Source organism: Paralichthys olivaceus, chromosome 10 (genome assembly GCF_024713975.1).
Source record: "Paralichthys olivaceus isolate ysfri-2021 chromosome 10, ASM2471397v2, whole genome shotgun sequence".
In the NCBI taxonomy this organism is placed as follows: domain Eukaryota; kingdom Metazoa; phylum Chordata; class Actinopteri; order Pleuronectiformes; family Paralichthyidae; genus Paralichthys; species Paralichthys olivaceus.
Window position 1 is genome coordinate 10,204,192 of NC_091102.1, and position 22,732 is coordinate 10,226,923.

The 22,732-nt window shown below is 42.7% G+C and overlaps 1 protein-coding gene across 8 annotated transcripts; it reads left to right on the forward strand.

Annotated features, from left to right (window-relative positions):
- The first annotated feature begins 4 nt into the window (after window positions 1-4).
- On the forward strand, window positions 5-21,372 carry LOC109631466 (disintegrin and metalloproteinase domain-containing protein 23). 8 transcript variants are annotated; one of them, XR_011244371.1, is made up of 28 exons: window positions 70-283; window positions 970-1,187; window positions 1,555-1,631; window positions 4,983-5,046; window positions 6,275-6,357; window positions 6,497-6,560; window positions 7,346-7,421; window positions 9,381-9,448; window positions 9,603-9,668; window positions 9,855-9,923; window positions 10,170-10,336; window positions 11,615-11,699; window positions 11,785-11,872; window positions 12,891-12,942; window positions 13,839-13,938; window positions 14,043-14,114; window positions 14,205-14,291; window positions 14,382-14,462; window positions 14,580-14,630; window positions 14,757-14,820; window positions 14,906-15,011; window positions 15,926-16,045; window positions 16,152-16,320; window positions 17,133-17,244; window positions 17,379-17,469; window positions 17,700-17,790; window positions 18,616-18,706; window positions 20,696-20,860. XR_011244371.1 is itself a non-coding variant. In XM_020090261.2 (26 exons), the coding sequence occupies exons 1-26, from the start codon at window positions 208-210 to the stop codon at window positions 20,739-20,741; spliced, it is 2,349 nt and encodes a 782-aa protein (XP_019945820.1). In that variant the 5' UTR covers window positions 5-207; the 3' UTR covers window positions 20,742-21,372. The 8 variants fall into 8 exon arrangements, 6 of the variants coding, with proteins under 6 accessions (XP_019945820.1, XP_019945825.1, XP_069389379.1 ...); XR_011244370.1 differs by lacking the exon at window positions 17,379-17,469 and having other exon boundaries at window positions 20,696-20,753; XM_020090261.2 differs by lacking the exons at window positions 17,379-17,469; window positions 17,700-17,790 and having other exon boundaries at window positions 5-283; window positions 7,349-7,421; window positions 20,696-21,372.
- The last annotated feature ends 1,360 nt before the right edge of the window (window positions 21,373-22,732 follow it).

Below are 22,732 nucleotides of genomic sequence, written 5' to 3' on the forward strand. Positions count from 1 at the left end.
TCCCCCCACCCATCGTCCATCCTCCTCCTCCTCCTCCTCCTTCTTCTCCTCTTCCTCAGCAGCTACTGCAGCAGCAGCATCCCGGTGCCTCCCGGATCCATGAAGAACTCCCTCCTGCACGGCTCCCTCCCCGCCGCGATGGGCCGCAAGCCTTCCACTGCGTTGCTGTGTTGATATCGAGATATTCCACTTATTCAAATATGAATCATGCATTTGATATTTCTGGCCACTTTGCTCGTCAGCGTCCTCTCGCCTTGGCTTCATCCATCTCTAGCGTCATCCGGTACGTACTGGCCGCGTCCTGCTGCCTTTTTGTCACTTTGATGTCAGGGAATAGCCTCCACCCTCCACTTTGACTTAAACACTGACTGACGGTGGACTGCAGGTGCATCGCTTTGTGTTTCCGCTCCACGATAAAACGCAGGGCTGTGCAATGTTGAATATGCGGTGTTCTCGAACATGATGGTGCATTGAGGCACACCACAGCATTCCAGCAGCTCTTGTTCAGCCTGATATGAAACAGTGCTCTCTATTATGTATGATCTTCACATCTGAATGAACAACCACTGCAAACCAGTTTTTTCCATCCGTGCATAATATAATCTGCTGTTGTTGTCTGGGGCTTTTTGGATTCATATTGCATAACAGGAACTGCATTCATCCGTCTGGTGCAGAGTTTTCCACTTCTAGCACATCAAAAGTAGATTTCCGTGAATTAAAGCATCTTATTTTCCTCATTCTCAGTCGGCCTAACAGCCATTTGTGGTTGTCACTATGTTATTATTCAATGTGCAACCTTACTGAAGTGTGTCCTGAGGAATCGCAATGAAGCTGGGGCCACTTGCCTCAGTGTTATCAATGCGTTTCATGAATAAAGGATGATAGCTGGCTCTTTGAATACTCTGTGTGTGTGTGCATGTGTGTGTGTGTGCATTTCTCACATCGGTGCAACGGGATTTCTCTTTGCAGTTTCTCAAGGAGTAGAGGACAAGGTTGAGAGGGATGCGGTGCCAGTGCTGCTGAAGCAACAGGCAACTGCAGCACCTGCCACAGACAACACAACACACCATGCAGCAGAGCATGAGATCACCTACCCCTCGCGGCTGATCTACTACCTGAACGAGGACTCAGAGAGCACCTACCATGACCTGGACACGCGAGTCAAGAGTCAGGCCGCAGAGGGCCAGGTAAGCCAAGACAGGTGATCCCAGGATGTGGTGGGAAGATATTTTATGTCAAGTGTCCGGCCCCTTAACAGCCTGCTGTCTGGTGGAGGTTCTGAAGTTGTAAGTCCTTAATTGAGCCTGTGTAAATCTGGCTTGGAGGCCATTTTGCTGCACAGACACACACACAGCACATTCACAGACATGCTTTGTGTGCATCACGTCAGAGCGATCATGCTGAAGGAAGCATTTCTCCCACTGTACTTTACCATCTGTCCTTTATCCACCACTTCTCTTTGCACGCTGTACTGTAGATGATGTGACATAATCGATCCTCTACCCTGAAGTCGCCATCATCCTCTGCAGTGACCACTCTCTTCTTCATTAACAGGCGGTCCACCTTGCCCAGGCCAGTTTCCAGTTAGAGGCGTTTGGTTCCAGATTTGTCCTGGATCTAAAGTTGAACAAGTAGGTCCTTCCTCGCCTTATCTAACTAACCAACGACGGTAATTCATTAAAACTAAAACGATTGATTTCAGAGCTCAAAGCCGCTGTGGTCGTTAATTGTAACAAACTGCTTGACTGTGGTTTAACTTCCTGTGAGAGGGATTTGGATGTGTAGTTCAGCAGTGTCCTCTGTCAGGGTCGTGATGTAATGTTTTATTGTACAGATGGTTGAAAATGGCAGAACGTCAGCAGCTGTATTCATCTTAGGGTTAAGACCTCAAACTCTGTCTGAACATCCATGCGACAACAGGCCCACACTGATACTGAAGATGTTATAGAAAACACTCTGTGATAAGCTATGATATGGAATTTATTTTTTAATTCAGGGCTTTTAAAAAATCTACAATACAATTAAAATAAATATTGGATTTAGAGGAAAAAAATGGGTCACTGGATATGAAGAAGTGATAATTAGTTATGTGGGTAATTTAATAATCATGCAAAATATGATCAAGATCATAGTGAGACTCAAAATCAGAGCATTAATGTTCACGTTGAAAACATCAAATCCCGTGAAGCCGACAGTGGTTGTCTGACCTTAGGCGCCAACATGACCAAGATCAACCTTGGGTGTTTCTGGGCAAGATACTTATGAGCAAGCATGTGATTCCTGTCTGTGGGTGACTGCTGTTTGTAACTGATATGTGTTATTATATGTCAGATTAGTCATTAACGCAGCGTCAGTCTAAGAGAAGGTATTCAGGGAAGCTGTAACTAAATAGGGCAGACTACTGGTTCAGGAATCCTGCAAATGTTAAGAGTCGTCTTAGTTCGGCTGCCAGTTTACACACAAGGACAAACTGTTTTTTTGGAAAATCATTCTGAAAAAGCAGAGTCTGTATCTTTAATTGGTTTTCATCATAAAGGAGCAGAGTGGCAGATATGCTATGCTCTGTGATCACTGTCCATTCAGAGACACGAGGCTCTGGACACTCAATAATATTGATTTACTCCCCTCACAAAGTAGCTGGTCTACATATGCGAAGGCTTAATGTGCATGTGTACAAGGATTTCAAAATCCTGATTGAATTTCAGGCCCTTCAGTTGGATTTTAAACTGGATTGTGGATTCTGCAGTCAAATGTTGTAATTTTATATTGCACACGTCTGAGTGCTGTTAGATGTTGAGATGGATAAAGTGTTTTTGAGTCATCAAGGAGGAAATGTCATAAATATATCTTACTGTCTACTTTCATATTGCAAAAATGCTGCCATTCCACATTCAATGCATAATTTTATGACTCAAGCTAAAAAACTAATTATGAAAAGATTTCCACATTCAGTTGAGAGCATTTTCATTTTGGTTTGATAGCTGCTGACACAGTCATTAAACTGAATTATGTTGCAAATGTAACTCCACCATCTTTGTAGTATTTTGAGTTTGTAGCATATTTCAGTGCCAACATAGAGGCTGGCACTGAATAACTTATACACTTATAAATCTATATAAATCTATAAATATAAATATAATATAAATACAATTTACATGGTACAGATTCCATCTATGTTGAATTTGTTTTGTAGAAGCCACATATGTGAAGTGAGCGGCTGATGCTCGAGGCCCAACGGGAGACGGGAGTGTGACCTTGATTCCCAGCTGTTTGGCTGCACTGTAGGTCATCTGTGAGATACATGAGCCAACTTCACTTCCCTGTGTTCCTCTCTTTTCATGTGAGAACAGGGGGTTTGAATTCTGCTTGGTGTTGTAGCTGCGACAGTGCGGGTCTAAATATAGATGGGTCTGCAACCTGCCAATGGGCGCTTCTTTATCTCCTCGCCGCTCACTGTACCTGTGATTGTAAACTGAGGAAACTGGTTTTCCCACTGGAGGACGTATATTGATTTAAAACACATCCTTTTTCATGTAGTGCATCAGGAATGGGACCAGTAGCTTCCCTGTAATGGACCTCAGTTCTTTTTTAGATATCCTGTTGTGAATATCTTTTCCGCTGCTGACTCTTCCTTGGAGTGTCTTCATCTTTTAGGACACGTATCAGATTCATTCTATTTGTTGAGAGTTTAAACATTGTGATATGATGGAGCTGTGCGTCACGTCAGGATTCAGAGCTGTATTTCATGTGGTGCCAGACACAAGAACATTTTGATTTTATGTCTCTGCCTTGCTTCTGTCTCGCTTTCCTGTGCTGCTGCTGCTGCTGCATTGAGGCACTCAGTTGCCTCTGGACTAGAGTAACCTTAGGGCAGGCTAGTGCTGCCTCCACACACAGATTCAAAGATCTCTCACACACACACACTCACTCACACACACACATCTTGAAACACTAATGCTTTACCCCTCCATACTTTGCGGAGCTCCCCACCACCCACACACACTAACACATCCGTATACACTCTTACTCTCTTATGTCCAACTAAAAATAGGCCCCTCACTCAGGAATCTCTTTCACACGCTGCCCCTGCCTCGACTCTTCCCCTCATCCCAGTGCACTTCCTGCCCGAGCATCACTTAACGGCGTCACGCTGCCGGTGTCACAAGACTTCCTCACTTGCATCTCTTTTTCTAAAAAAATGTTTTTCTTTTTTATGCCGCAACACCACCACATCTTTACAGTGAGGAGGGTGTGTTTTTTGATTTGCTAGGTTACTCAGAAGAAGAAAAGCGCAGTTGTGGCAAAAATGGCAGCCTCTTGAAATCAGATGTCAGCTAACAGATTGAGTGTGTGTAACGGTGAGGGATGCTGACTCAAACAGAGGGAACTTGACCGCTGTGTTCAAGGTGAAGCCGAGGCAGATTTCAGACATAGTTACTTGTTTCGGTTCCTATCACTTGTGCTGTTTCTCAACCAGTGATCTAAATGTGGTAAAATTGAGGAAGAAGCATATTCGTGAGAGCAATGTTTTACAATTTCTTTAAAATCACTTGAATTACTGTAAATCCACTTTTAGAATGAGTGCGTAACTGTGTGTGAGTCTATTTTTAACATCTTATTATAACAGAATGTGCATGTTTTTGAAAGATTGGTCATTTTATCCAATACAGTCTTGTTTGTGCAGCCGCTCACAAGTAAAGTGCATCCTAATTTTTCCCAGAGGGCAGGGGACATTTAACATCTGCGGTGCTCTTTTGAGATGCCATGAGCCATGTCATGTTTGTGCAGACTAATCCAGGCACTGTGGTTATGAGTGTTCTTGTTTAAACTCCAACCAAAGCAGCGCTCACCGCTCGTTTGAAACCACACTACTGTGTGAGTCAGAGAAAGCAAACATAGACAGACTGTTGTGTTGTTTTTACTGTCGCTGCATCATATCCTTCCGATTTAACCAACTTCAATCCCTGTTTTTTTTTTTTCAGTGGCTTGCTGTCTTCAGATTATGTTGAAATCCATTATGAAGGGGGCAAACCTGTTCTATCAAAGGTAACATCTTCTGTAGTTTTGACACAAATGTTAAAATACACGTTATCTTCTTTTGTTGCTGGAGTGTGGTTGTCTGTTTCCTTTAGTCAGTCTTGTATATTGTTGGTAAAGCTAAAGGCTCACCCTTTTGAAATTAAAGACAGATGTGTGTTGACGGCCTGTGAATTAGTTTGCTTTTGTGTTTTATTGCTAACCCCTCTGCAAAACTGTCACCAAATTAACACTGCAACTGTCACATGTCAACCAAAAAACTGGACATATATTTAGACTGAGAAAAAGAACACAATGTACAAGACAAGGCTCAGATAGATAGATAGATAGATAGATAGATAGATAGATAGATAGATAGATATTTGAACGTGAAAAGAGAAGGACAGCGTATGGATAGATGGATCAATGCATGTAGATGGATGGATCATAGATTGTGGAACATGGGAGTACATGATGTTTATAAAATCGAAGGAGAGTGGATAACCATGTTCCAGATGGATGGATAGAGGAACATGGAAGTATATAATTTTATAAAACAGGAGGACAGAACAGATCGATATATAGATAGATTTTTGAAGTGCATGATTTTTACAAGGCAGAAATAAAGAGCAGATAAATAGAAAGATAAAAAGGTAAAAAGAAAGATAAGAGCATATAGACAGAGGTAGAGAAGAAAAGAGGTTAGGAATGAGAGCTGGCTCCTGCTGCTCCTGCTCCTGCTCCTGCTCCTGCTCCTGCTGCTGCTGCTGCTGCTGCTGATTCAGGCAGAGGGCTGGGCTGGGCGTACTGTAGCTGAATCAGCAGGGTTTCGCTCCCCTGCAGCCTCCTGCTGTAGCTCTGGTCATGTGACGAGGGAGAGAGTGCACTCTGCAGTAGCAGTGCAGCGTGGGATGGATGAAGTGTGAGGGAGGGGGAGAGAGGGAGAGGGTGGGAGGGTGTCCTCTGTTCACCCCATGTCTGACAGCTGAGTCACAGATAGTACCACCTTAATGTTTTAACACACACACATGTGAACAAGAATAGATGGAAATGCAGGAATGAACCGCATGAAGGCCGAACCCAACATCTGTGAGACAGGCTGTTCCATCGTCTGAAATGCTCAAGATAATTAAGTAGGAAAGTGACACATTCACCGTGTAATGAACGGTACACGCAGTTTTGTGCGTTGTATGGCTGCTTTATTTATAGCCCTGGTTTGCTGTGATGTTTCTTTAGCGCTGTGTTGTCTTCCCCTCAGGGCGGTGAGCACTGTTACTACCACGGCCAGTTGAGAGGGAACGATAACTCCCACGTGGCCTTATCTACCTGCAACGGGCTGCAGTAAGTGAACAGCAGGGTTGTGTGCACTCCTCGCTGTGTGTGTGAGAATATCTGTGGATGCACTCGTCTCTGCTCCTCGCCTCCTATTGACTAAGTATCGAATGGCTTCTCTCCCTTTTCTTCTCTCTCTGGACGGCAGCGGGATGTTTGACGATGGAGTCTATGTGTATCTAATTGAGCCCTTAGAACAGACTCATTCAATCGTAAGTTATTCCCTTCACCTTGAACCCAAATATGTATCACTCAGATGTTGTTTTTTTGTTACTTTCTGCTCATGTAGCATCACCACACGCAGCTGAGAGACGAGATAAGTACATTACATACCTCTGCCAAGGCCCAACAGTTCATCAAAATTCAATCAAGCTTCCCCAACTTGCACACACTCATAGATATCAGTTATTCAGGCTCAGCTGTCAATTATGAATTTTCACCCTGTTTATTTCGCATCAAATGACCAAACCTATTATGCAACATTTATTGGAACTTATATCAGTGTGATAACAACTACGTAAAATCATCAGAAAATGAATTTGATGCATACTATGATTTTTTAAATTATTTTAGTTTGGTCCATCTCCCATCCACTAACGTGGAGCAAGCACGGTTCATGACCAATACTGCCTCCAGCCACCAGGCGGCGATTGAGATGTTTGGCTTTACTTTAGGGGGCTCAAGTCGTCCATCTTTATTTACAGTCTATGGGTAAACATACCTGCTAAACCTTAGCATGTGAACATTGTCATTGTAATTTGGAGCATAGACATTTGTAGCACAAATGTGTCTCAACAAAACTATACTGTTTTTTTTTACTTTTAATGTTGAATTAGCCTTCAGGCCTCATTAGCAGTGTTGCTGTCATCACTGTTGTTTTTCTACCTCATCATGTGTGGCACAACCTTCATGTTTGAATCTTACTTAACAGTGTCTGTGAACAGTTTCTGTCTCCAGCTCCTCTTCAGTCTTGTAACACTTGTGTGCCTCACCCCTGCAGGATACAGCTGCAAGGCCTCACAAACTAAGAAGAGCAGCCTCCCTTCACTGGAACAATGATACAGAGGAGCAGGGTAAGGGTTTTCATCACTCTCTGTCATGATCTCTCATGACTTCCTCCATCAATCCTCCTCCCTTGAACTATCACCACACCCCTGCTCCATCCCGTAGTTACATTTCCCTTAGAAAGTCAGTGTTCAGCACACAACATGCATGTACACAAAGATTCTTTAATACGTTTTTCAATTTTTTAACATGCCTCCGGGGCATCATGTTTTCAAGTAGTCTGTATGTCTGTATGGGCCATTCTTGTGAATGTGGTATCTCAAGAAAGTCTGGCTAGGATTTGGTGCTCAAATGACATTGTAACTTCAAAAAGCAAATTTATTTTGCCTTGTAAACATAACAGCCCAAGAATGCCTGGAGTTGAAGTTTTGTAGCAATAATTAACTGTTGTCATTGTTGTGGTCAAAGTTCAAGGTCATATGGCCTCACAGAACATGTTTTTGGCCAGTTGATCATGATATCTCAAGTCTGCCTGTGGAGAATTTATTTTCTGACCAGTTGGCACATGGATTCAAAGATTAACGGATTCGATTTCACTGGTCAAAGGTCATGGTAACCTCATGAGCCTGGACAAAATATGTTTGTAGACCGAAACTGCAGTGGTGGCTGGAGCAGTGCGATCTCAGGCCGGTAATCCTAGTTTTTTTTAGTCTGTTATGATTAGTGGTATGATGGTATGGCTGAGTAGATCAATGACAATGACAAATGTGCTGAACAGAAAAATGTACACAGGGAAGGGCTGACCCATAACAAAGGGAAACTATGAAAGCAAGGGTGTGGAAGGAACAGGGAGAATCCAGGGGGCACAGAGCAAAAAGAGGGTTCGAAGGGATCCAGGGGATTTCCAGAGAATCCAGAAGGGTGGTTTATCTGAGGAAGTGGCTGAGCGTGAGTAGGTCATCCTGGCACACGGACAAGAAGGCAATGCATTCAATTATCATACTAGCAAGCAAGAGTCAGCCAAGGAGTGACTATGCGTTCACATGATTCTTAGAAGGTCCCATTTCTCTTGCTCTGAAATTCTTGTTCCAAATTTTTGTGGGCTCATGTGCCTTGAAGCCAGAATGTGGAAAAAAACATGTGTTGTATTTATGTGGTAAGGGCATTTAAAAAACATTCTGACACGTTTTTTTAATATTTGCATGACAGAACAACAAAGAGCCAAAGAAAAATATTCAGGTCTGATAATAATTATAAAAAGAATTATTAATGCACATTAATCATGAAAACGTCTACATTGTCTGAAAAGCCTGGTGTCACATGCTTTTGAGAGATGGACGTGCAGTTTAAGTGACAAAAGTTCACATTAGAATCTACTATTTAGAGCTGTAAGTAAAATATGTTAATTGGTTTACAAGTTATGACAACAGCAACTCATGTACCAACATGTTATCAGACTTTCTGAGTTGTTGTTCTGACTTAAAATGCAGATCACGTGAATTATCCCAGTCTGGGACTAATTTCTCCAATTATTCCGACACCACATGAACCAAGTACCACGATATTCTGGCAAGGAGGTAGTGATCCAACCAGACATTATATACTGCTGTCAGGGGTGGTGTGGGTTAGCAGATGGGGCACAGACAGGGAGAGGAGCCAATACGACGACAGGGCAAACACACATACATGCCCAGAACCAGTAGGTGTCTAGAAACCAATCACCGTCCTTATATAGGACAAAAGTGTTAACACCTGAAAGTGTTAGAAATGGATGTTGTTAAAAAACAGACCAGCTCATTTTAGCATTAGATGTTATGTTGCTCCTGCTTTTACCATTATGCCAAGTTTCTTATCTCTCTTGAATTTCAAGAGGTAAATCAGAAAAACATGTTGCATATTGAACGTCCAAACTTGTAAAAATGCTTAATATGTGTGTTGTCACTCTTTCCTTGTGTGTGTGTGTGTGTGTGTGTGTGTGTGTGTGTGTGTGTGTGTGTGTGTGTGTGTGTGTGTGTGTGTGTTCGCAGTGGAGGAGGGGCAGCTCTTCTCGGAGCTGGATGACTTGTCCTGGCTGAAGCGTAGGAAAAAGCGAGCTGTAAGTCTCTGATCTCACTTAATGCAACAAATGTCAGTTCCACCACCCTTGACTTGCTGTACACCCAGTTTACTATAAAACAAACTTTACAATATGTAGGTTTATGCTTGAAGTGGACTAATTATTGCCGCTTGTCTCTGGTTTTGATTTGCAGATGCCTCGCAGTGTGTTTGAGGAGATCAAATATTTAGAGATCATGATTGTCAGTGACCACAGTATGGTATGTATATTACCATTAAATGCAATAACAACAATAACAAATGTTAGTTTATCATATATATCTTCAAACTAATTCATATTTTACATCCTCACTGCTTTTGTCCCATAACGGGGAGCAGTGTCATGCTATGTTATGTTTGCATTAAAGAATCACTCATTTATCTCTTCCTCATCGTTGTGTCTGCAGTATAAACGACACAAAACCAAGCAGCACACGAAGACTTTTGCCAAGTCGGTTGTGAATCTTGTGGATGCTGTGAGTAAATGCTTAAGTTACATATTGAGAAATGTGTCTCCGATCTTTAAAACAGATCTAGATTCCATTTCATCTACACAATCAACAGTCCCTATTGTTCCTGCATCCCTGCATCTGTCCTGCTCCGACAGTTCAGATCAAAATTCTCATCCTCCTCCTGTGCTGTCACTTCTGTCTCTCTGCCTCTCTCTCCCTCCCTCTCTGTCTTTCTGTATTCCTTTCATTCACGGCGTGCTTCAATGGCAGATATTTAAAGAGCAGCTACATACACGTGTGGTGCTCGTTGCCGTGGAGATCTGGACAGACAAGGATCAGATCCCCATCAGCGTGAGGCCGCTGGAAATGTTGCGAGATTTCTCCAAGTACCGGCAGCAGAGCATCAAGCATCACGCAGACACTGTGCACCTCTTCTCGTAAGTGAAACAATACACACTTATTACGATTTTCAGTGCATTTAGTTATATTTAGAATATTATTTAGAATATAAAAAGGCATGTAAAGGGAATAATATGAAAACATACATGGCGAAGAACTGTTAAAGCCATCCATCCACCCACACATACATACATACATACATCCATACATACATCAATCTATCCAGAAAACCCACGCAGACACGGGGAGAACATGCAAACCCCACACAGAAAGACCCAAGCCGAACCCTAACCTCCTTGTTATGAAGGAGGTTGATGTTTTTCCTGGGTACCATTGTCTTGGCATAATAGTGTTGTTCATACTTCACTCTCAGCGTAACATGGCCTGATCCACACTTTGATCACATAGTATTCTCTTTGTTTGTCTTTGTAAGTCTGTCTGTCTGTGCTCACTGCAGCTACTTGTACATCAACCAGTGCTGTCTGCATGCATGGGTATTTACCTCTGCCAAGGAGGTTATGTTTTCATCACTGTTTGTTTGAAACTACTCAACGGATTATCTTGAAACTTGAAGAGTGGGGTATGCGCAAAGGACGGACACTTAAAAATATAATATACATAAAATATGTTGATCCAGTTTTTTAGGGGGGTTATTTGTATTCAGTTAGTATTCCTTTCAACTATATTAAATGCATTAAATGTAAACAGTTTGTGGAAAAAATATCTGGTTCCATGGTATTATGGAATTTTCATAGACACTGTCTCTCGTCCTCTCTGGGGCAGAGTGCAACAGGCTAATGTGCTTGGAAAGTGCGAGAGCTTGGCAAAGGTCAAAGCCAAACTCCCTAGACATCGCAGATATGAGACTGCATAAGCAGCAATACTGTTTCCATAACTAGTAAATACATTTGATTGTTTAGGAACGAGCACACCATTAGATTAAATGATCTGTTGGGGTTTAAAGTGTGACTGCAGGAAAGCAGACGTCAGAATATGAGAGAGCATCATGCACAGATGTTGTATGGATGAATTCTCTCCTTGGCCAAGTTTCAATAAATGTTTCAGCGTAAGACGTCAAAGGGCTCCTGAATGCTTTCTTCATTGATGAGTTGACCATTGATCAGCAGATTTTCCACAACACATGGTGTATATATAATATATGTATATACAATATAGTGATAAAGTGACCACCCTCTAAGTTCCCATTTAGTTATGTTACATATTGAGTTAAGCTTTTTTCAACTGATCTGATTCTCTGTGATGTTTTTCTTTCTTTTCTTTCGTCTGTTGTTCACATCTTTCTGTTGTTCTTGCAGAAATGTGACCTTCCACTACCGCAGAAGCAGCGCGGCGTACTTCGGGGGCACCTGCTCTATGAGCCGTGGAGTCGGCGTCAATGAGGTCAGATTTGCTGCCTTAAAGTCCGGTATCACAGCGTGTGACTACGAGTGAATAATCTCCAGGTCTCTGTTGTGTGTGTCCACAGTACGGCACCACCTGGTCCATGGCAGTGTCTCTGTGCCAGAGCCTGGCGCAGAATCTGGGCATCCAGTGGGACCCAGTATCCCGGAGAAGTATACATGAAATAGACACTGTTATCTAGTATATGTGAGCCAGGGAGGGTGTCTGTTCAGAGCCAACATCACAAGGTTCAGGTCCCTCAAATTCCAAAACGAATCCCCTCACCTTAACTTTGGACTCATCCAGGAGATGCTCGTCTTTCTCCTTCATCCACTGTGGTGGAATGAACTCTAGTCCTCTATTAGTCCTTGATAACATAGTTCTTGAATTCACTTATTTTATGTTGTTTTGGCCAAAATTCTCTGCCATTGACTGTTATATAATTTCCTGAGGTTTTGAGATAAACGTCTCTGAGGTTTCTATTGTTTTTTTCCCCATATTTTTAAAAATCCAGTATAAAGTATTTCTCTAATTGTCCGCAAGAGGTTTGTGGTTAGATCTGTTTAATCGGAGACATGGTTGTTTAAAGAGGAATGTTTCTTCAGACTTTATTAGCTCTGGTCTGTTCATTCGATTAGCTTCCATTGTATTGGTGTGACGGCAAATATCTCAAAACTTCAGCAAACAAACAAAAATTGCTGATGTGGTTAGATACATACCAACTCAAATGAGGGATTGATATATATTTAAAGTTCAGACATTTCAATGTCTTGAGGCATTCACAACAGCAGATGGCGCCTGTAAAACATAAAAGGTGCGTCTTCACAGCTGAATGCCAGGAGTGACAGATGGAGAGATGCACTGATTGTCCTTGAAGAAGTGGTCCTGGAGTTAGACGAAGTTGAGTCAGGATTTATTTATGTCAGCTTTTAAGATCAAAGTGTTCATTGAGGCAGTGTCGTCAAACAGATGCCATGTAGGAAATTCTTGACTGGAAAGTATTAGAAAAGAAATGATCTTCACGGAAAGCTGCATAAATCAAGTGCTGAATTTAGCTCATGCTGATTCTCTATTAGTGGAAATATAATAATTTCAATATACTTTATTTCAGTGTTCAATCTTTAATATAATTTTTTTGTGCTCAATCTCCGTCTCTGTGGTTTTTAACTGTTCTGTCGTTCGTATTCGCAGAGGAATGTGGTTGTGCTGACCAATGGACGGGCTGCATAATGGAGGATACTGGGTAATACACACACACACACACACACACACACACATTCATTAGTTTAGTCTGGAGTGTGGGAATGATGTTATCAGACTGTAAAACTGAAGAAGTGGTAGATAAATGTATTGACATATTTTTAGAAACACTGCACATGGTCACCCTTGTTGTTTTGCAGTGTTATAAACAGATGAAGTAGTTTAAGGATCCAGTGAGCAAACAAACATGTAAACCAGTGAATTGATATGTACAGTATCACTGTTTTAAGACATGAACTCCGGTTCGGACTTTCTGCAGAATTTGCCTTTCACACATTATTAACAGCAGCAGGAGATTCTGCATTCACTCACGTCCACAACAACTCTGGAGCGTTTGGGTGAGGGGTGGTGCATCAGGCAGAGGCAGGATAAACGGACACACCTACGCTCTTCTTGGTGTCTTCTACTTGTAAAGCCCCTCTTTTTCATGATGTTTCTTTTTTGGTTGTTTTTTTCATCCCGTCGTGGGTAAGAAATATCATCAACACACCCACCCACTCGCCGTGAATCCTGTTGAGGATTTCCTGCAGTTTTTTCTCACATCGGCTTCTTTGGACTTTCTGCTGAGTTTTTATGAGGGGGCCTGGCGGGAGAAAGTACGCAGAAGGTCCAGAGCCACTCGGACATTTGCCTTCACACATACAAGTTCTCTGGAGAATGTCAGGAGATTATCAGTGCATTTCTGAAAGCTGCTTATGTTTACACCAGGTATAGATAGGATCAGTCCAACACAAAAAACGGAATCTTTAAACTTCCTGGTACATGAAGGCATTAAATTGCTCTATCAAATTGTATTTATTTGAGGTTGTCTTTAATTAATTAGTTTCCTCTGTACACACATACTGTTCTGGTTAATGATCACCTGATATTCTCTCTCAGTGTCCAACAACCACGGAGATTCTCCAAATGCAGTATTTCAGACTACAAGGAGTTCCTCTTGAAAGGTGGAGGCTCTTGTCTGTTTAACAGGCCGACAAAGGTCAGAGGCTGCACTTCTCTGCTCCTTTCTTCACGTGTCACATGACATAAATCTCACCTTTTTCTTTCTGTATCCTCCAAACGCTCTCGTCTCGCCTTGTGCAGCTGTTTGAGACAACAGAGTGTGGGAATGGATTTGTCGAGGTGGGAGAGGAGTGTGACTGCGGAGGCAGAGCGGTGAGTGTTTTTTTACTTCAGCGACTCACGTCTGTTTGCTGTCATCGTGTTTGCTCAGATGGTTGAAGCTTGTTCCCTGTTTATTTGCAGGAGTGCTACAAGGAATGCTGCAAGAAGTGTTCTCTCGCCAACGGGGCTCACTGCAGCGATGGCCCCTGCTGCAATAACACATGCCTGGTATAAGCTTTGCATTTTCTCAGAGATCTGAAGCACAAAATATGTTTTTCTAAAACATGAATTTAGGGTTATCTTATCTTTTCTTGCCAGTTCTATCCACGAGGTTACAGTTGCCGCTACGCTGTGAACGACTGTGATATCTCAGAGACGTGCTCTGGAGACTCTGGACAGGTGTTCTTATGTAGCACTCTCACATTTCTTTATTTCAGTTCATCTCCGTAATTCTTTGCATTTTTTACATTAATGTGCATGGTTAAAAAGTCACTTGTTTATCCCTTTTTTTTCCAGTGCCCTCCCAACCTACATAAACAGGATGGTTACCTCTGCCAGGTCAACCAGGTACGCAGACTGATGGAGCTTTTTACTTTATCCAAACAAGAGCCCCCATGTACCAGAATAGCAGTTTGGAAGCAGCAGACAGAAAATTTAAATAATTCATTTCATTTCTCCTCTAACCATCTGAAGGGTCGCTGCTACAACGGAGAGTGCAAGACCAGAGAGAACCAGTGTAAATACATCTGGGGGTCAAGTAAGATTAACACTTCACTTTAGGTCAGTATCACTGGTGGGGTCGGGGGTCGCGCAGCAGTTCAGCCCTCTTCTCTGTTCCTCAGAGGCCGGAGGCTCGGAGAAGTTCTGCTACGAGAAGCTCAACACGGAGGGCACAGAGAAGGGCAACTGTGGGAAAGATGGAGAGAAATGGACCCAGTGTAGCAAACAGTGAGTTTCAAAGAAAGATCAAATTACCTTAATGACTATGATATGATATTTTATTAGTAACAAGTGAGGAGAGAAGTTGTTTTGAAATCAACCAGTAGAGGGCAACAGGGAGAATGAAAGATGTTCATCTAAATGTTTTCCCTCCTACAGTTTTCTTTTAATGTCACCTAGTAATACAAGTATTCAGCCTCTCACTGTTACTATATACGTATTTGTCCTTATTATGCCTATGTGTGCTGTATCATGTACAGTATTATTATGTCCTCATATTGAGCATTCTTATTTAATATTATGGTATTCTTTATATATATTATTATTGTTATTATTATTTCTTGTATTACTTACTACTTGAATGTTTGAATGCAAATGTACATTAATGCTGAACCTGCAGGCCCGGACCAAAGAGTTTACATTGTTACTATCTTCACACATATGATACTGCAGCTGGAGCAGTATTGTGTTGTATGTTATGTTTTTGACAGCAGAAGTGATTCTGGTTCGGTTTACCATGAAGGGACCATCCAGTAAAAGTAGTCCATTTTGTACATGTAGCATATTTACTTACAGCAAATGTTGAAATACAAAGACGTGTAACATTAAATAAAATGATTAAAATGAAAATAAATAGCTGTATCAAAGTTAAATATGATAATGTTGTTTATTTATATTGACCATTCCAAATGACAGGAATAGTGCTTTAAGATGTAGTATATAAAAAGTGAAATTTCAAATCAGAGAACCATAAAAATAAAGTATAGCTAGATGTTTTTTAATTAGAGAGCTGATTGTACAAAGATGGGTCTTAACACAGAATTTAAAAGTGGCAACAGAGGGATAAAAACCTGACAAGTCATAATTTATACAAAGTGGAACACCGTTATCAATACAGATGTATGTTTGCTTGTCTCTTGCAGTGACGTGTTCTGCGGATACCTTTTGTGTACAAACACTGGCCGCAACCCACGCATCGGAATGATGAAAGGGGAAATAACCACCACTTTCTTTAACCATAAAAATGGGCAGATAGATTGCAGGTAAACTTATCTTTACTTTATCACCAAAGCTGTTCATGTACTTGAAATTCCTTTCACAACTCTCCTCCGTCCTTCTCCCTATTTCCTTCTCTCCCTCCTCTCGTAGTGGTGGCCACGTCCTTCTGGACGATGACACTGATTTAGGCTACGTGGAGGATGGGACTCCCTGTGGTCCGTCAATGATGTGCCTTGATCGCAAGTGTCTGCCCATCCAGTCACTCAACATGAGCACCTGCCCCAGTGGACCTAATGGACAGGTGTGCTCTGCCCATGGGGTGAGTCCCAGTTTACACGCTGCACCCACTGTGGTCTGATGGCAGATGTTCTGCAGATGACAAATTTACTCTAAACTACCCCAAAGTCTTCAAAATAGATAATTGGCACAGTGATTTGTCCCATCATCAGTCAGTTCTGTATCTAACCTTCCACAGCTCATTTGTATTGTCCTTACTCACAGCTGACATTTTAACATTTGATCAAACAGGATGTTAAGATAACTGCGACTTCCTGACAGACTGAGTTTCTGCACCATCAGCCAATCACAGTTTGTACACCTAGTGAAAGGTGATGTGGGAAATATTAACTCCATAGTAGCTCTCAGTTGGCTAACTCGCCACACATCTTGATCTTGTACTGTTGGTTAAGACCATGGACTTTATATAAAAATAGACGACACGTCTCCACTTCCTCACTCTATCCAGAAATGAAGCCAAAATATCCCAGATATGAAGGCTGCCATCTTGTCTTCGCAGTATCGAGGTCCTGCACTCGACGATCACGAGTCAGTCTCAGCTGTCGTTCATAATGTTTCACCGTGTGTGTAAAGCATCAAATTACTAATTACAACCAAGAGTGGAGGTTTACGACCTTTACTGCAGCTTTCCTTTTAGGGGGCCGTCATGTCATCCATCTTTATATACAGTCTATGGTTATACGTGTGTATGTGGAGGCATGTGTTAACTGTGGATGAACGAAAACCTAAACATGTCCAGTGTTAAGACAGCTCCTGGGGTTTGTGTGTCAGCAACTTTATTTAAAGCTCTTGCATCCCGTCATCACCTCATCTGTTTCTGTTCCATTTGTACAGGTGTGCAACAATGAAGCCACGTGCACGTGCGACACCACCTGGGCAGGGACAGACTGTAGCATGCCTGACCCGCCTAAAGAGCCTCAGTCCTCTCAGGACGAAACGCCCAAGGGTCGGTTTCCACCTCTTTCAACCTCTGACATCTGATAGAATAATGAATAACACAAAAGTTCATATGCACTCATTTAATTCAGCGAAGATTCACCCTGACATATGAGTAAATACTGTATATTTTGTCCTCCTCAGTCACACGGCTAGAGCCGAGTCAGCACAGATTCCTAGATGTGTGAGTTTCTCAGGTGAACTCGAGACTTTACATGTAACGTAGCAGCCGAAGGTGAATATGAAAGCAGTGTTGCATTTGACTAGTTTGACCCAGATGATGACAAAACACACAATTCAGCTGTACACCTGATGGTTTGCTTACAGGGGGAGACGGGAGGTGGTTAAGGGGGTGGGACGTGTCACCGAGGGGAACCGTTTCACTTCATCCTTGCCTCTGAAGCAGAAGCCTGCTGTTTGTTTTTGACAGGGTGGTAATAATTGCTCCTTTTCCCCTCTGCACAGTGAGCGTGGCCACTAACAGGCTGATAGGGGCAGTAGCAGGGACCATTCTGGCCCTGGGGGTGATTTTTGGAGGCACAGGGTGGGGAATAGAGTAAGCATCTTTAACCCTTTCACAGCTCTTCCTCTCATAGTGGTGCCTCAGTGTGCGGGCGGTCTCGTGAGCCGGCCTGAGCCTGTGTGTGCGTCCCGGTGGCTTTGTGTTTTTCTTGTGTGTTGGTGATGACCATATAATTGTCATGTAATTGGATGTTTTCAATGTTGTGTGATTGATTGATGGATTCCCCCTCCTGCCTCCTCCTCCTCCTCCTCCTCCTCTCCTACCACTTCCTGTCGTTCCCCATTACTACAAGCCTCTCTCTCATCCTCCTTCCTCCTCTTCTTATCCCGTTTCTTTCTCTTCTTCTTAGTCGTTATGTGGTTGCTCCTGTGATCCTCTCCTTTCTGGGGCATGTGGGGCATTTAAGTGGAAAACAGTCCCGAGAAGTGTCCAGTTAGTGACCTGGCTTGTCAGTCAGTGGTAGGCTGTGTGGTGACTGGGACCCCTAAAAACATTTTTCTACTGCCACACATACACAGCACCTGCCGATCTCTGCTTAAATACACCTCTACAGTGATGGATACCCAGGATCTAGTCTCCTGCACAACCTCAACAAACAGACCACTGATAATCCCTATGTCAACTGACACCTGATAGATGTAAAATAATCCCAGCGCCTCTAACTTCATTATCTTCAAGATAAAAGGGGTCTGAAAAGCATGCAACAAACAATTCTTCAGACTCAAGTCATGTTACTGTGATAGTATACTTCTGGTTATGTTTTCTGTTCCATGTGAAATCGTCATTGTACAGTTACGTGTTATTGATACAGTAAGTGAGTGCAGAAACTCATGTCTTTTTCCCCATAACCCTTTACAGGTCCTAGTGCCACCAATCTAATAATAGGCTCCATCGCCGGAGCCATCCTTGTGGCTGCCATAGTGCTGGGGGGGACTGGATGGGGCTTTAAGTAAGCAACACGCCGCATGCCTCTCCTGCTCTAACTCTAGCATCCCTGCTGCTTCTAGACACCAGGGTTTGAGCTTCTGCTATTGAATATGGACACCCGGGTGGACAACGCAAAAGCATTTTGTATTGAATAATATTTCCTAAAAGTGTGAAAGCACTGAGACGAACATGTTTGACATGTTTCTGATCATGTTTCTTCATCCAGCGTAAACTCCTGGTGTTTTTCCTGAAGAGGGCGGGGTATCGACGTGTACATTTGGAGAGATACTAGGTGTCGTCTGTGCATCTGTAGCAGAACCTCAAACTGATTGGACGGGCAGAGCTCAATGCTTGACGTGCATGTTCAGTGAAGGAACTAATAACAGAGATGAAGGGGGAGTAATATTGTTAACAGCTAATGGGTTAAAAAAGATTGTGTATGAGAGTATTAAATAATTAAGTAAAAATTGTACTTCCCCTCTTAAATGCAACAGTAGGTCTAACATATCTCTGTGTAGCTAGGATTTGTACTTAATTGTACAATAGATTATGTTCAATAAGTTCCAATCTACCAATTATTAGCCTGATGTCTTGAGCAACAGGGGTGTTACACATTTTAATTATAAAAAGGCCAAAGGAGTAAAAGAGAAATATAATCATGCAGCCACCAAAGCATGCCAGGTAGCAAAGCATCATGTTTGACACAAAAAAAAAAGACGAAGAAACAAAACATTTCTGCATGTTGACTTGTTGACTCGGAGGAGGTCAGTTCATTGCACAAAGGCTGAGCCAAACCCACAGTGATTTGGTCCAGGGTTGTCGTGCTCTCATCACTTCCATGATCTTTTCCTCAGTCCGTTACTGTTTGAGGGTGAGACTTTAAATGGAGTGGTGAGAGCGACAGAGGGAGAGAGAGAGAGAGAGAGAGAGACACTCACACAGAGAGAAGCCAGGACGTTTTTGTTGGTCGCAGCCTTTGTGCCATGGCTAGCCACACCCACCTGGAGGGCCAGGCTGCACCCCTAGAGCAGAGCAGGACCTCTCTCGGACCCGCCCACACCGGCTGCCATTGCTGCCTGCTTCACAGACCTGGTACAGACACAGCGCATCGCACTGCATGAACCACGCACAGCAATAGTGCCACCCTCAACTGGCCTACTATTGGAACTGGTGCATGACAGAGTGATAGAAGCCCCACAACAAGCCACAGTACGGGGAGGTTATACATCACTCCTGTTGTCGTATTCGTTGTCGTTCCACTGTTGTGGTAGTAGTTATTGTTGCTTCTGCTGCTGTGGTTGTCGTTTATGTGGTTGTCTCCTCTTTCCCTCCTTTTATAGAGTATATTTTATGTTAGCTCTATCCTCCCAGATGGTTATGTTTTTTGCGTGGAACTAATGTCTTTCCCATCAAAAGTGGTGATGAGACATGTCGCCGACACTTCTTCACCTTGTAACCTGATGTTGCACGCACGAGCCAGGCAGCACTTGTCTACCAGAGGGCAACAAAGGATATTTATCTTCACGAAGCTTCAATATTCAAAGTTCAGATTCATTTCGATCTCACTAAATTGAGTGGAGGTTTTTATGTAGGTTACTTCTATTCATTGTTTGAACAGAAGAATTGGATCCTAGCCTGATATAATCTCTTGGTCTTCAGCGTGGTTTTGCAATATAAAGAGAAAACCATACAAAGTTTGTGAATGTAAATACCTTTGTCCGTCTCTGCAGTCAAGGTCGAACTGGCCAACGTGGACCAGCCTTTCCTCACTTCAGTGTCTTCAGCATCTTGATCTTGGAAGTCCTCAAAAAAGAAATTGCATAGAATAGATAACAACAGTGAATGTTGTCATCTCATTTCACTGAATGTAACAGAAATGTTTAAAGCATTTGCTTGTGAGTACGACTGTGAACTGAAGAGATGAGTGCGGTTGCTTGTCCAGGTTGCACTAGCTGTGTTGACAGATGTGACCATCGCACGCACTGACTCCTGTTTCTTGTCTCCCAATAAGAAATGTGAAGAAACGGAGGTACGACCCCAACGCCTCAGCCATTTAACCCAGGGAGAGATGGCTATCACTGACGGACTGCTCCAAGGCTTCCTTAGTTGGCTACCTGACAGCTGGACTGCACTTACTGCTGCTGATCTTTGGCATTAGATTTACTTGAACCAGACATAGTGGACATTTGAACAAATTCCATCGTAGTGACATAAGAAACGCAGCCTTTTTCGACATCACCTCACTCATGTAACGACCCCACCCACCCACCCAACCACCCACCCTGATCTCTAGAGTGACAGAGCTCCTCTTCCATCCTTTTAGTGCCAGTGCACAGGCGTTCAGGCGGAATCCACACCACTCTCTCACCTGGCATGACTATCCGCACAAAGTGTGCTGCTTGCTGGCCCCCCCGGCATGAAGAGTCCTTTTTACAGGGCTCTGCATGGCTACGAAAGCTACGAATATACTGCAAAAAAACAACAAAAAAACATACAAAGAGAAAAAAATCCAACAGAGGAGATAGCCTCGTTAAAAACCAAACTCAGTGGAAGGCTGGTCGAAGCTCCTATAGTTCACTAGGTGCTGTAGATGAATAAAGAAAGCTGCATGTGTGGACCTATAAGGGCAGTGCAGACCACATAGTGAGTAAATGCACACACACACACACACAAACACACACACACACAATATTGTACATAAATAAGGAGTTCAGGTTTGGAATTATCAGCATATTTTCAAAGGACATCAATTGCTTCTGTTTTTATCTTAGCATGTTGTATAGCGGGTGTTTTTGGCAATGTTACAGAAAAAAGAAAAGAAAAACTGCGCTTATGATTTGGGCTTAAAGTTTTCGCTGCACAGCCTGCTGGGATTGTCTGGGATGAGGTCAAAGGTCAGATCACACCTCAGTGGACAAAGCGGCTGTGGTGTGGAGGAGAAGCATGTCAGTTCTAGAGGGATTTGGACTGAGATCACGATCATGAGATTCCCCTCCCCCTCCCCCCCCCCCCCTCAAGTATCTTCAACAGTGTCTCAAAAGCCAAAGATCCAATCACCTGAACATATGGATGTTGTTGCACACAGAGCACTTTCCCCTCTCTGTCTGCAGCCAGCGGTGCCTCTCCTACTGCTGAGGGCATGAAGTCTGTCCACGCAGGCGCTCACCTGTCCAGCCAGGTCTTACTTAACAGTCCTCATCAACACCCACTATACTGGCTTAGCCTTTCGCTCTCATTAACTCTTAATAGAAGATCAAGATCCGCTCTACTGGTAACGCTGCATGCAATCACTATAGTGGGCTTATAATTCTATATGGGAGTCCCCAAAATCTGCAACAAAAATATGCTACAAAAAAGTAGGTGCATGTCAACAACAGAAAACATTTAACTTTTATTTACTATGCAAAGAGAGATATTGCACAAAAAGTATGGGTAATAATGATATTGATGTAGACATGGAATTACAAGAAAACGTCTGCTAATCAGCTACTATCTTTTGTATCTGGCCCCTCCCACACGTCTTGTTTCATTTCGCTTCAACATACACAATGAATGAACAAATAACATTAAAAAAAAAAAAAAGAGAAAAACACTGGAATAATATTTCAAATGATAAACGAGAGAGCACCCTTTTACATTTGTGGAACTGAAAAATCATTTTTGTGTGTTTTTCATTCAGTCTGATGTTTTTAATCACACACGTGTATACACACACACACACACACACACACACACACACACACACACACACACATATACACACAACACACTGTATGGTGCCTGTACATATCGAGGCCTGAACAGTTTCCTTGTGCAGGGCTATTATTTCCCTTCCAGCTGATGGTTGGTGTGTTCCAGGTGCTGCCATAGCACTGGCATCGTTGTAATCCTCCATGTTACTCATTGTCTGGTGTCCCTCTCTCACTGCATCATGTACAGTTGGACCGATGAATAAACGACTGACAAATTTTATCTGAGCTTCGCTTTCTTTCTCCGTCAAATTTCCACTGACATGATTTCATCTGCTGGAGTCGCACTGCTGTGACAC

What these genes read in the sequence shown, in the direction of transcription:
- LOC109631466 (XM_069533278.1), top strand. Translation starts at nt 208, where the DNA reads ATGCATTTGATATTTCTGGCCACTTTGCTCGTCAGCGTCCTCTCGCCT. An exon ending in GTGGAGTCGGCGTCAATGAG is followed by an intron (nt 11,700 to 11,784) that starts GTCAGATTTGCT and finishes GTGTGTCCACAG; the next exon opens with TACGGCACCACCTGGTCCAT. An exon ending in GTGACTGCGGAGGCAGAGCG is followed by an intron (nt 14,115 to 14,204) that starts GTGAGTGTTTTT and finishes GTTTATTTGCAG; the next exon opens with GAGTGCTACAAGGAATGCTG.